The 15,267-nt window shown below is 39.1% G+C and overlaps 1 protein-coding gene across 1 annotated transcript in view; it reads left to right on the top strand.

The window, feature by feature from the left end:
* Positions 1 to 3,914, top strand: part of GATB (glutamyl-tRNA amidotransferase subunit B) — a 249,958-nt gene extending 246,044 nt beyond the window's left edge. Inside the window, exons 12-13 of the mRNA XM_082243457.1 lie at positions 1,793 to 1,924; positions 3,326 to 3,914. Coding sequence (XP_082099583.1) covers positions 1,793 to 1,924; positions 3,326 to 3,454 — 261 coding nt within the window. The 3' untranslated portion in view covers positions 3,455 to 3,914. The remainder of the gene's footprint in view (positions 1 to 1,792; positions 1,925 to 3,325) is intronic.
* The last annotated feature ends 11,353 nt before the right edge of the window (positions 3,915 to 15,267 follow it).

Genomic DNA, 15,267 nt, shown 5'->3' with positions numbered 1-15,267 from the left:
TCGGTTCTCCCTGTGTAAGAATGATGATCATACGGTTCTACTATGTAGGACCGTTGATCACTGTTCTTACACACACAGCCACAGCCAATCACAGTTAGAAGCACGCCCCTAGAACACACTTAACCCCTCCCTCTCCAATACAGTTAACTCCTTCACTGCCAGTGTCATTTTTACAGTAACAGTGCATATATATAGCACTGATTACTGTAGTACTGTCACTGGTAACCCCAAAAGTGTCAAAAATGTCAGTCAAGGGTCCGATCTGTCCGCCCCAATGTCGCAGTCCCGCAAAAAAAATCGCAGATCGCCGCCATTACGCGTTAAAAAAAATGACAAAAATCTTTCCCTTTGTTAGTAAACGCAATAACTTCTGCGCAAACCAATCGAAATACGCTTTTTGCGATTTTTTTTTTTTTACCAAACATATGGTAAAAAAAAAAAATTGGCCTAAAATGTTAAAAAAATTTAATTTTTACATTTTTGGGGGGGAATTTCATATAAAAAAATGTGAAAAATATTATTTTTGCAAAAAAAATTTTTGTTTATAGCGCATGATCAAAAAATCGCACAGGTGATCAAATACCACCAAAAGAAAGCTCTGTTTGTGGGAAAAAAAGGACGCCAAATTTGTTTAGGTACAGCATCGCATGACTGCGTAATTGTCCGTTAAAGTCACGCAGTGCCAAATCGCAAAATAGGCCCTGGTCAGGAAGGGGGTAAAATCTTTCGGGGCTTAAGTGGTTAAAAACAAGGTAGGTAAATAAAAAAAATGGGATTATCCAATTCTTTTTCAGGTTTTTTAGAGCAAGCGGATGGGCCATAGTTGGTTTTGAGGCTGGAACTCCACTTTAATCACAGAGAAGGCAGGGGGGCGGATTCAGACTCCCATTGCCGGTATGACGCTTCAGAGAATACTGTAGTCCTTCCCATAGGTAATTACCTCTTTTTTAACAGAAAGGGTGCACTTCTCAGAAGGCTAGAAAGATTTTTAGGTACTAGCAGCTCATAGGGATTAGGGTTAGGCTAGAAAAAGGAAACCCATACTTCTCTTTTGAAGATGCCTTTTACTGCATCTGACAGTAAACTATTTTCCTTCATGCAAAGGTTTGTAAGCGTAGAGAATGAGTTGCAGTATGAATGCCTCAGTAGCTTATTGCGCTGTACTTTAGTGCCTTCTCATCACACCCTGAATTAAGGTTAGGCATAGTTTGCACCAAGAGGTAGCAAAGACAGAATGAAAATGATGCTTTAGCATTATCCAACTCTTGTTCTCCCACTTGCTGCCTTCTGCAATCCTTTGCACTTGTAGATCACTGTGTCTTTTTTTTAGTCTCCCCTATCTTTTACCCTCAGTGATTTAAATAATATAATGTGTGATTAGTCATTGACTTATGCAGAAATATGTTTAACTGATAGAGTTTTAAGAGTTTTTGTACAAAATATAATATCTCCTAAATGGGAACAAATGCTTAATTACTACATTTCAGCTACTGATCCCACAGAACTTTCTTACTATTTGTTGTATTTAGTAATCTCTAGTTCAAGTTGACTGTATCTTGTTGATGCTAAAAGCAATTAAGTCTTTTTTTCATTTAATCTGAAACTTAATTACGTTATCAAGCCTCTTCAGTCGTCTCATTAGTACAAGGGCAATTGTTAGATCATGCATTAGAAATACTGCAAAGTGGAAAATCTGCGATCTCATTTTAATCAAATAAGCATCAGTCAAAGAAAGCCCAGGAGAGAGGATTATGGCTTCATTTAAAGTCTGTTTTCTGGTACTGGACTGCAGGTGTTCCTGGAGCTCTGCAAGGGAGTAAATAAGACCCCAACACAGATCGTGAAGGAGAAGAACCTAGGACTTCTTGATAGGAGACAGCTAGAGGACATCTGTCAGAAGATTGTGGATGAACACAACATAGAGGTATTAAACAGTTATGTTTCATTAATGATAGGAATTTATTTCCAAAAGGAAAGCATGTGTAGGCATAGAAACAAATCTAAAAAGTTCTAAATATATATATTTGTGCATATTATGTAAGAAATTTACATGTCTGCAAAAGGTAAAGATATAATAGGCCTAATATTGAATGTACTGTATGTAGCATGTAACTTTTTTATTCCAATAATCATCTGCATAAGAGGAACAAACAAAACCATGCAAATGAAGCTGGCTACTGGGAGATCTGGCTCCATTTTAATTTCAAAGCTGTGAGCCTCGGTGCATTAAACTATACTAGTAGTGACATCACCACCCCATAGGCAGCATGGAGTAGACTCCAGGAAATAGGCTTACTTTACATAGTGCCAGTCCGGAATTTACAGTGTTATTCTTGGGCAGAGAGTGGCACTCTCTGAGGAGTCATTGTACACCTGAATACACAGAGTACTATTGTAAGTGTGTAAACTGTGTAACTATGAATCCAAGAGGTCGCTCCATTGGGCTTTTTCAGTAAAGCAGCACAACATTCAGAGTGTTAACCCATAGGACTCAATAAGTTTCACTTACCTCCTTTCAAATCATTCAGATTACAGTGGTTTACCTTACTAAATAAGAGTAATGATGCTTGTCAGTTTTGGAATGTTCCAATAAATCAACCCACCACCGGTCCTGATCTATCATTTTAAAGAAGTTCTGTGGTCACAGCATACACTTTCATTTTATAACATCAACATTATAATAGCAATGCAAATAGTAGTTATTTTTGACAATTCAATATACGCTTAATTTTCTTTCACATTATGAATGCAGCCTGTCTGCTGGCCATCAATTTCATCAACTTCATGGATTCCCTGCATGTTTTGCAACTTCCCTTCGCTTTCTGATTATTTTCAAATTTCCGAAAACTACATTTGCCATAGTACCTTAGTGCCTGCAGGCAGTGGTTCCTGTACTGACTCCGCCTCTTGAAACTCCTCCTCTCTGCACCTCTGCAGCTTAGAATGCAGGCTCTGTGAATTCTGTAACACAGAAGTGCCTACTAAGAGAGCATAGAGAATATGTGTCAGAATTTAGGGAAGTAAATGTTTCCTTTACAAAGTAAGTTTACAAACTGCAAGACTGTTTAGAATAATTTGAGTAGACTCGAAATAATTAAAACACAATGTGGAAATTAATATGTAATTTTACTTTTTGACAATAGATATGCTTTAATTCAGGTTTGGTTGCTTCTTGCAGTGTGTTGTATCATTTTAATTGGCATAGAATTCTGTGCATGAGTGGTAAACTGAAGTCTAAGAAGCAAAAGTACAAAAATTACTAAAAAAGAGACAGTAGCATGCATTTTTCTGGTTATCATTATTGACTTTTTGTCCTTATTTCTAGGTTGCTGCCATAAGACAAGGAAACCTTAAAGTTCTGAATAAGCTCATAGGTTTAGTTCAGAAGGCTTCAAAAGGACGGACAGATCCAGCTCTTGTGAAGACCATACTTGAAGAGAAAGTGCTATCTTAAAATGTCAGACTAAAGTCTAAAAGTCAATAAATGGTGGGCCCTGCTCTGAAGGGATTGGCAGCTGCTCGCTTCTCTGCTCCATTGCCCTGTGTTTTCAAATGTATACACAGCCTCCACTTTACCTTCTACTGTCCCTGCAAGGACAAGTAGCACAGAGCCTCTGTTTAACCCTTGGTACTCCAGATCTGAATATTCCTGAGGGGAATTGTAGTTCCATCTTAAAGGTGCATACACCTTTTTTGTTGTAGGCAACATGTTACCAAACTGAGAGAAGATCATTCTGCAACTACAGATGACTTGTCCACGTCTAATGTATGTAATGGCTGTAAGGTGGGGGTTTACGCAGGTAAAATTGTGCAGCTTGTGCTTCAAGCAAGTCTGAAAAGTCATTGTCAGCAAATAGTTCTACATTTTCCTCTTTATTGGGCATTTCTCCCTCTTCCCATCTCACTAAGGCTGATTTTTTATTTTATTTTTTCCATTGTGGAAGGTTTCATATCTCAGTTGGAGGAACTTGTTGCTCAAAAGGGTAAAAAACACTGAGTTTCATTCTACAGCAGTCTCTGATTAAAAGATTCCTAAAATGTCTCTATCTGACTTAGAACGTATTATCATTCCAGTCTCTTCTTTCCAAGGAGAATGATGTGGCCCCTTCAGGAAACTGTTTTGTTTTTAATTGAGGCTGTGTGTTCCACTTTAAATTTAGAGGATTCTATCATTACTTAACCTACTGCGCTGTCTAAACTTGGTTTTCATAAAAGTTGAACATACTGCAGTACTAAATACTTCTGTTTTTTATCTCAAGCATCCCTTACTTTGGTTCAGATTTGCAGAGCAAATGCTCAAACTATTGCATGCTGGGAACCTGTGCGCCATTGCGTGTGTTCTGAAATGCAAGAGAAATGCATTGCTGTTTAGCAGATGTGCAGGGTACTATTAATTCTTAATGACACCACCACACATCAGAGAAATGCCTGCAATTTTGCAATCAGAACTGCATGGTCTCACAGCACCATGCAATTCTGTGCGGTGTGATTTTAAAAGGGGCCCGGGACTTTTTTCCCTGCGTTTTAGAGGGTAGGGAAGCACATTGAAATAAATCTACTGCCCTACAGCCAGAACACAGCCCGCACAAGGCTGAACTGGGCTTAAGTTCTGCTCAGAGGAGCCACAGCTTAAGAAAGGCTTGTTTCAACTAACCTTTATTGTTTCAGGACTTTGCTATAGAAAATCATTAAAAAGGTGAGAAGGAAAAGAGTGGTCATTTACTTCAGGTGCACAAACATAAGAATCAACAACATAAATCAACACCTTCTTATCCTGCATGAAAGCATTCCTTTTGTTCCTTTAGGCCAGGTTAGAGCTAGTCACATGCAAATACAAACACAAAGAAGGGCGCACCAGCCTAGCGCATTATCCTCAGCAGGCTTTTAATAACATAAATTTCTCTATCGCTCATTGACAGACGTAGTCTTCTTGATTCTCAAGAGCTGGGTTATGTTGTCTCCGCAGGAGTAGGACTAGGCAGAAAGACAAAACGTTCTGGCTCCACCTTAGGGGCAGTCCCTGAGGGTATATCCTCCCTCTCTCTGCTACAGGGAATCAGTTTTTTTCTGTCTAGTCAGGCTATTACTTCTGCACGCAGGGTGTCAGAACTGGCCGCATTATCTTGTCGTTCACCATATCTGGTGGTTCATAGAGATAAGGTGGTTCTTCGTCCGAATCCATCCTTCCTACCAAAAGTGCTTTCAGAATTTCATCTGAATGAAGAAATTGTATTACCTTCCCTGTGTCCTAAGCCCAGTCATCCTCGGGAGTTTGCTTTACACTCCTTGGATGTGGTCTGGGCGATCAGGGTATACTTGAAAACGACAGACTCGTTTCGCAAGACGGATTCACTTTTTGTGATCCCGGATGGACCCAAAAAGGGGTTGCCTGCATCTGCCGCGACCATTTCCAGATGGATCAGACAGACGGTAGTACAGGCTTATTCTATTAAGGGTCGGGAGCCCCCGTTCCCTGTTAAGGCGCACTCCACTCGGGCGCTTAGTGCGTCATGGGCCTTTCGCCATCAGGCGTCAGTGGTCCAGGTGTGCAAGGCGGCTACCTGGTCGTCGGTGCATACCTTTACAAAACATTATAAAGTTGTTGTAATGGCATCGTCTGATGCCTCGTTTGGCCGCAAGGTTTTGCAGGCCGCAATTTGAGGAGACCAGTGGTCTACCTCAAGGGTTTTTTCCGTTGGAAATTTTTCTTTTAGTCTCATTCTTTGTTTATAATGAGCCTTTAAAACTTCTAGTTTGGCACCGGTTGGGCCTTCTAGATTGGATTTGATTTTGTCAATCCCACCCCTCATTTGTGGCACTGCTTCTGGATGTCCCAGCTCTTGAGAATCAAGAAGACTACGTCTGTCAATGAGCGATAGAGAAAAATGGATTTTTGTAAGATCTTACCGTAAAATCCTTTTCTCTTAAGCTCATTGACAGACGTAGTACCCGCCCCTCTATCATTGACTTGGGTTGGGTTAAATTCTCTGTTACTGCTTTAGAACAGAACTGATTCCCTGTAGCAGAGAGAGGGAGGATATACCCTCAGGGACTGCCCCTAAGGTGGAGCCAGAACGTTTTGTCTTTCTGCCTAGTCCTACTCCTGCGGAGACAACATAACCCAGCTCTTGAGAATCAAGAAGACTACGTCTGTCAATGAGCTTAAGAGAAAAGGATTTTACGGTAAGATCTTACAAAAATCCATTTTTAAAATCAACTACTCACAAACATGCGTAGTAGTCCAGCATATCAATTCAATTGAACAGCATCGTTTTGAAAAGTCCAATGTCTCATGAAGACGGAGGGCTGACGCGTTTCGAGGCCGTGCCTCTTCCTCAGAGCCACATGTCTTCCTCCACCTCCTCGCCCATAGCAATCCCAGATGTCAAAACCTGCAGATAATCCACTTCAGTTTGGTCTGCCCCTACCAGCTCCATCTCAGGTAGAGGGACATCTGATAATTTTTGCTGAGATTTGGAAAGCTTGCATATCAGACATTTGGGTGTGAGAGGTAATCTCTACAGGTTTAAAGATAAAATTTAGTATTTTTCCTCCACCAAGATTTTTTTGCTTTGCGCATTCTAGTATCTCAGCATGGTTGGCTGTTCAAAGAATGTTGATTTAGGGAATTGTTTTTCCTTTAACCAAAACGTTTCAGGGTTTACAGTTCCCAAACCCTAAAGAGGCCTCCATCTCATCCTGGATTTAACGCTTTCGCTGCCAAAGCCATGTTGGCATTTTTTGCACACATGTTTAAAAAATTAGTTTAAGCCTGAAGATTACATAAAACCCTCAAAACATTATATATTTTCTGAATGCAACATACACCCTAGAGAATAAAATAGTGGTAGCTCCAATTTTTGTATTTCACATTGAGGTCTAGGGAATGATTAGTAAATATACACTAAAGGTAATTTTAGGGCATATGTATGGAATAATTTACCCAAGATTTCGTAAAATATAAAAGACGAGGTTGCACCAAGTATATAGATACCCAACATGTCAAGCTTTAAATTTGCTTGAGCCCATGAAATGCAGACAAACTTCATTACCCTATATCCTCATTAGGCGATGCTTTAAAAGCCTCCTATAGGTCATCAGTTTAGCATAACAGAGCAAGTCTGGTGTTAGAAATATTGCTCTGGGGGCATCAAAAAGTTTTTTTTGTTTTTTTGAAGGGGTATTATCTGTGCTTGGGTGTAACTTTAAGTTTTTACAATTAAAAAAAAATTTTTTAATTTACCTTTTTTTTTTTTCATCACATTGAGGACAAAAAGTCCCCTATATGATGATTTTTTTTGTGACGGTTTTCTTTAATGAGACATCCAGGGACTTTTAGACCCTTTTTTAGGGAGGAGAGCAGATGTAAGTCCGCTCAGCTTCTTCTCCCCTACCCCGTGGCACCTGCTATGCCGGTCTAGGGCTTGCAGATGGCCAAGCAGAGGCCAGAATACAGGGGCGGGAGGGGGGTTGGCACATTACCGAGAATGTGTGGAAGCAATCGGGCGGTCAGATACACACAATCCCAGTGGCTGCTGCCACCAGAAATTTATGTAAAACCCCCCTGCTTCTGTCAAGTCCATACAAGGTATGGATCTGGCAGCAAAAGGATTAAAGGTGAACAATACTTTTGTACGCCCTCAGACATTTTGAATGTAATATATTTGTTCAGTTATTGCCTCCCTTCAGCGCGGAGACTGCCCATTGAAACCATCCAAGTCACCAACATTTTCTTTGTTTTGGCCTAGATAAACGCGGCTATAAGTTTGTGGCTATTCCCTTCTGCCTTGCCTCGTCTCTGAGAGTATTCACAAAGGTCCTCACTTCAGTTTTGGGACTTCTTCATCTTATAGGTTTTCCAATTGTCAGATACTTGGACAATCTGCTGCTTTGCAAACAGACTTCTTTGACCTTGGAATCCGATGTGTCAGTCATGCCATGGACTTTGGAATACTTCAGATGGACCCCAAACATCATGAAGTCGTCTTTGATTCCATAGCACCTCTTGGAATACTTGGACCAAGTCATGGGTGCCTTCCAAGCCAAAGTCTTCCTTTTTCAGGAGAGGCTGACAAAACTGCAGGGTCAGGTTTGATGACTTAAATCCCATTGTCTTCCCTTCCTAGCTATATGCAAGTGCTGGGATTTATTGTATTTACCTTGAAGGCTGTTTCTTTTACTCAGATCCATTCCAGGGCTTTACATTAAAACACTCTCACAGCATAGGTAAAGTCCATCTTTTCTCTGAACAAAATAGTCAGGGTAACTGTTTGAACCAAGATGTCTCTATCATGGTGCCTTCTGCCCCCTGCCTTGTCTAAGGGCAAGTGATTTCTGCTGCTATATTGGAAGATTGTCACAAAGGACATCAGCCTTCTAGGTTGAGGCAGAGTTCTGGATCACTGTTTAGGGTTGTTGGCCCACAGAGGAATCCATATTTCCAATCAACATCCTGGAATTGGGAGCGAGTCATCTGTCATCAATTCATTGGATCTCCCTTTTGACTAGTCATGCGGTTCAGGTTCAGCTGGACAAAACACAGCAGTAGCTTACATCAATTATCAGGGGGGTACCATGGGTGTTATTGCAGTGACAGCAGAAGAGTCTAACCTGTCCTTGGTATAGCTTCATGTTCCAGTGATTTCTGTGGTGCCCATTCCTGGAGTAGAGAATTAGAAAGTGGATTTCTTCAGAAGACAACGTCTGGACCTAATCTTTCCATCAGGAGTTTTTTTGAGACAAATGTCTGCAATGAGGATGCTAGATGTGGATCTTTTAGCCTCTTGGTTCAACAAGAAGCTGGAAAGATTGGTCTTCAAGGTGGGTGATCCAACAATGAACACAGTGCCTGGGTGGCACGGTGGGATCAGTAAGCCCTTATCTATGCCTTTCATCTGTTGAAGCTGCTACCTTGTCTGCTTCACAGGATGGAAAGCGATTAAAGTGATTCTTATATTTTCAGGTTAGTCTTATAGATTGTGATACACCAGCTTCTTTTGTCTGTTAGCCAGTGATCTGTTGCCTCAACCAGATCTGTTATCTCTCATTTGCTGAATTTGACATTTTGGCTGTCAAAACCCGGGTCCTGAGAGTCAGGGGCATTGCAGATTCTGTTATCCTGGCCATATTTAAAACTTGTAAATCTACATCCCACAAGATTTATCATGAGTGGAATCATTGCTGGTGTGAGGCTTTGGGGATTTTCCCAATGCCCTTTTGATGGGCCATGTACTTTCCTTTCTTCAGGTGGAATAGTACAATGTTTAGCCCTTAGCACTGTGAAAAGTCAGGTACTCTATCTGCCTTGTCTGTTCTTTTTTGAGCATCCTCTTATTACTAAATTGATTAATTTGTACTTTCTTTTAGGGTTCGTCAAAGTTGCTCCTTTAGTTCGGCCACTCCAGCTGTGGGATTTAAACCTGGTTTTCTCTGTGTCACAGAAACACCCATTTGAGTTTCTTGTGGCCATCTTTTTAGCTAGAAGTGTTCCTCAAGGTATCAGCATTATCCTGTAAGGAGCCCTATTTGATTTTTATATCATGACAAGGTTATTTTGAGATCAATGCCCAACATGGCCTCGGTCTTTCATTCTATTGAGAACATTGTGTTACTTTCTTTTTGTCCAGATCCTGTTTATCCCAGAAAGATTTCTCCCCCCATTTCTAGATGTTTGCGAGGGCTTTTAGGATATACTCTTCAATCACTGCTCCTTTTAAACAAATGGAATACTTGTTTGCTATTCTATCTAGAGGGTCGATGTTGCTACGGCTATTTTAGGATGAAAATCCCTTGTTTTGTTTTTTTCTTTGGCCTAGTACACACGATGAGGTTACCGGAGGAATAATTGTCCATTTTGTTTTTGCATGCTAGTCTCCATATAAAAAACGAAGAGGTTAATAAAGTATTACAATTCTCATACAACAGATTAAAAATTCAGAAGTGATGTAATGTATTTGTATTGTATATTTGGAAGAAAACTGCACTGATTAACCACTTAAGGACCAGGCCTATTTCTGACACTTGTTTACAAGTTAAAATCAGTATTTTTTGCTAAAAAAAATTACTTAGAACAGACCCTAGAGAATAAAATGGAGATCCTTGCAATACTTTGTCACTTCGTCTTACAAGCATAGTTTTTTAGAATGAAAAATACACTTTTTTGAATTAAAAAATAAGAAAGAACACAGTAAACTTAGTCCAATTTTTTTCTATAATGTGAAAAAATGTTGCGCCAAGTAAATTGATACCTAACATGTCATGCTTCAAAAATACCCATGCTCGTGGAATGACTACAAACATTGGTACTTAAAAATCTCTATAGGTTACAAGTTTAGAGTTACAGAGGAGGTCTAGGATTATTGCTCTCGCTCTAACGATCGCGGCGATACCTCGTGTGGTTTGAACACAGTCTACATATGTGGGAAGGACTTGCGTATGCATTCACTTCTGTGCGCGAGCTCGGAGGGACAGGACACTTTAAATTATTTTTTTCTTATTTATTTTACCTTTTATTATTATTATATTATGTTTATTTTATTTTTACACTGTCCCTTTTAAAAAAAAAAACATTTTGATCACCTTTTTCCCTTTTACAAGGAATGTAAACATCCCTTGTAATAGAAATAAGCAGGACAGGTCCTCTTTAATGTGAGATCTGGGGTCAAAAAGACCTCAGATCTCGCATCTACACTTAAAAGCAAAAAAATTAAATATGGGACGTAGATAAAAAAGGCGCTGGTGATCTTTTATATTACTGGAATAAAACTTGTTCAGGGTAGCACGTGTATTAAATATGTATTACTAGTGTTAAAAGTGCTTATTAGTGAATAAATTAATATAATTAAAGGTAATAGATATATTTTAAAGTGCACAACTCAAAATTAAAGAATATTTCTGTTGCTTATTAGTAGATAAATATATAAATAATTATATATATAAATAAATAAATATAATGTACATGCAACAAGCAAATCAATTATATAAATATATAGTATTCCGTGCAACAAGCAAATAAAAGTGCTTATTAGTGCGTGCATAAAAAACTCATCAAATATAAACGGATATAGTCGTGCTCTCCAGTGAGAAATAATTATATAGCAAGTGTCTCTGCAATTCGTGCAACAAAAATATGCTCCTTAACCGCCTGATGACGCACAGATGCGAAATGCATTGTGGTTACTGACAAACCCGGAAGCAAACACACAGGCATTGGTAGCAGAGGCAGGGACGCTCGCCGACCGCCGCACACAGCACAGTGAGAGGAAAGCTAAGAGGAAGCTTCAGATCCTCGGATACGATTCCCCACTACTCAAAGATTTTGTGTACTGCCGAATTGCCCAGTGCCAGGAGGGCACAACTAATAGTAAGGGACCAACTGTATACCTTTTTAGTAATTTTCAAATAAAGCATACAATATTTCACTATTGGAGGCTTTTTTTGTTTATCTTTATGCGGACTATATGGTCCATACATGCCTAATGTAGGAGCAGATATCCAACCCAAAAGATATCGAGGAGAGGTCTGATCCACCCAATTAAAGGGATCACAGGCGTTGGGAGTCATTGTGACTCATTGGAAGCTGGTAAGAGGCCACGTGTGTCACACCCCACCACCTGAAGCACTTTAAGGAGCATATTTTTGTTGCACGAATTGCAGAGACACTTGCTATATAATTATTTCTCACTGGAGAGCACGACTATATCCGTTTATATTTGATGAGTTTTTTATGCACGCACTAATAAGCACTTTTATTTGCTTGTTGCACGGAATACTATATATTTATATAATTGATTTGCTTGTTGCATGTACATTATATTTATTTATTTATATATATATATAATTATTTATATATTTATCTACTAATAAGCAACAGAAATATTCTTTAATTTTGAGTTGTGCACTTTAAAATATATCTATTACCTTTAATTATATTAATTTATTCACTAATAAGCACTTTTAACACTAGTAATACATATTTAATACACGTGCTACCCTGAACAAGTTTTATTCCAGTAATATAAAAGATCACCAGCGCCTTTTTTATCTACGTCCCATATTTTATATTGTTTTCACAATTAAAAGGGCAGCAGGTTCAGATATATCTTTAAAAAGAGCCAGGCGCCTTCCTATAATTTGCTATTAAAAAAATTAAATAAATGTCTGCTAGAAAAAGAATGGGCCCATTAAGGCCATTGGGAGGAAGCGATGTACAACCTCGCTCCAGTCCTCCAAGGCCATAGAGTCAAGTGGGGTCCATCTTGCCCTCACTCGACTTCCTGCCGAGGACCTGAAAGGATCGGATAGTTTTCCCTGCTTCCGACGGCTCCGGTAAGCGGGGAAAACGACCGGAAAGCAGTGGGAGATAGGTGGGCAAATCCACCTCTGGGACCACTTTTATGCAGAGTTGTATAAAGTACTTGAAACCCATACTTGAGTAAAAGTACAAGTGCTTGATCAAAAAGTGACTTGAGTAGAAGTGCTCGATCAAAAAGTGACTTGAGTAGAAGTACTAAAGTATTCAACATTTTTTGTACTTAAGTATTGCAAGTAGTTTTTTAAAAAATGTTGCTACTCAAGTACTGAAAGTAAAAGTACCAGTAGTTTTGAAAAAAAAATTGCTACTCAAGTACTGAAAGTAAAAGTACAAGTACTGTGTTATGTAGTTATTAAAGAAAGAAGTCAAAAGTTTGAACATCAAATTGTTTTTTATCATTTCAAATGCAGATTTTATTTATACATACAGTAGCATTTATTTTCGTATGCGCTGATAATACACATGTTTTGAGCTTCATGAAACCTGCCATCTACTGTTCTGGCAGTGGTAATTTTTATAATTGTAACGAGTAACTATGCAGCACAAAAAAAAAAAATATCGGAGTAGAAGTATTGAAATCATTGAAAAAATGTAGTGAAGTAAAAGTGGAAGTAGGAGAATAAAATTCTACTCTAGGAAAGTACAGATACCGCCTTTCGGTACTTAAGTACAGTAGTGAAGTAGTTCTACTTAGTTACTATACATCTCTGCTTTTATGTGAAAGAAGGCTGCCAGCCGTGTAGAAAAATACCAGGGCTATGGCAGCTATCTGCTGCCATAACACTGGTATTTAATGTCAAAATACCAACGTAAAGACACAGTGGCCGGTCCGGAAGTGGTCAAACAAAAATTGTACTATCTAGTATCGTACGAGAAAAAGTTTGGTGTTTTGTCCCTTCGAAAATTTTGGACGACAAAAGCTGTGTACTAACAATCAGATCTTTGAAAGCTGTATTTGTTGGATGATATTTTGATCGTGTGTACAGGCTGGTTTGCTTGTGTTGTTTTGGGTATACCACCCCCTATGTTTGACTGTTTTTGGACTTCCCTTCATTACATATTACTATCAAGCTGTGCCACTTTCTTTTTTAGGATTTTTGTACTCATTGTAAAATCCTTTTCTCTGAGTCCAATAAGGAACACAACTTTCTTATGTTCCTTTTTTTTAAAGAAATGTTATAAGTGTACATTGTTATTATTTGCCAAAAGGACAAATGTTCAGAGTTATTGTTTATTGAACTTACTGTTTTTGAACTTACTGAATAAAATTCACACTGGCATCTAATCTACAGAATCTTATTATATTTTGATTTAAAATGTGCTTTATCAGCGTGCAAGTATACAGTGCCATAGCATAGGCAGTTTGTAAGTTCTTATTAAAGCTGAAGTTTAGTAAAAAAAAAAAATATATATATACCTGCAGCTTTAGTCTCACCAGTTATCTGTATTTCCCACATTGTGCGGGCAGCTGGATCCCTAAGATATCTTTACTGCCGAGATGCCTGTTGTTTTTCCTGTCACTGAACTTCCAACACTGCAGTGGTTGACAGATTCTTGTCTTCAGGCCAAACAGCAATACAGATGGTCTGATGGGGCATGCCCCCTTCTTCCTACATCTCCATTGAGAAGAGTTATTACTTGTAACACTATATGTAAGTGTCTCCCACACTGGCCAATCAAGGCGGCTGAAGACCTGGCATTTAGAAGAAGATGCCTGCAAGGGACCTTGCATTTGCTGGAATGTTGGAGGGAAGTAGTGTATTGCATAGTTTGTTCTGCTTTAAGTAAAAACATGACGGTTTAGTGCCCGTTCACATACGAGCGACGCTACTTTGGGTGGCGACCTCCGAGGTCGCGGTGCGAGCATAACGGACTTCATAACATTGAAGTCTATGGCGGTCGCCTCCTGGTCGCCCCAAAGAAGCTCCGGACCCTTTTTCTAGGTCGGAGCGACTTGTGTCGCTCCTATTAGAACGGGTCAGCAGCTTCCCTATGGGAGGCGACCTGCGGCGACCTGTGAGGCGACCAGGTCGCCTCACAGGTCGCCCTAGTGTGAACCGGGACTTACTGTGAAACACCCTGACACAAATAAAACAAACAGGCACTTAAAAATGTGAGCAAAGGGAAACTAACTTTATATAAAATTCAAGAAGGAAGTTCCCCTGGGGGTGGGACTTTTTAGGCACAATTATTCATATATGGCTACAAATCGGTAAAGTACAATATTGAAATTTATTGAAAAAAATACAATTTACAAAAATACATTAAAAGCATGTGGCAAGCTGTATACAATCATGGGGTCATGAGGCCAATCAAATACCGCTGTGATGAGGTTAGTGCCCGACGCGTTTCAGAGACACAGGTAAGAATTCTTTCTTCAGGGGCAACCTTTAAATAGCGGTCTGCAAGTGATCAATCACATAGTAATTAATCATTAATAACTATGAGAAAAATATGCATATATAGAAAATAAACATGATATATAGAATATTCATTATAATCATTAAATTGCATGTACAATTTAATCAAAAAGTATATTCATAGCATAATGTGTTAAAACACTTACAGAATCTGCCGAATGACACTTTTGAGTGTATGCCTGCCAATAACATTAAAAACACAAAGCTGGATTGCTCTCGTCACTGCATTGGAATGCCTTGTTGAAAAGGGCGAATGGTAGAAAGGTAGCAATCATATAAACACGTTCCTATTCATATGTGACCAACAGCCATTGGCTGAGTGGGGACAGCTGAAACCCAAAAAGGACTGGGAGATCTGCCAGGCAAAAAAAGGGAATAGTTAGTAAAAAAGGTTTTTGTTTGGCTGATTTTATAGCCATGAAAAAAATGTATATATATATATTCAGCAATGTGCTGCTTGATGCCGTTGATGTCTGAAACAAGTGCCACATGGGTCAATCAGGATCTATATACATAACTTGGGCATTGCCCAAA

Source organism: Pelophylax lessonae (assembly GCF_965119305.1).
Source record: "Pelophylax lessonae genome assembly, chromosome: 1".
In the NCBI taxonomy this organism is placed as follows: domain Eukaryota; kingdom Metazoa; phylum Chordata; class Amphibia; order Anura; family Ranidae; genus Pelophylax; species Pelophylax lessonae.
The sequence above is the reverse complement of the archived record's forward strand: the minus strand, read 5'-3'. Positions and strand labels throughout refer to the sequence as shown.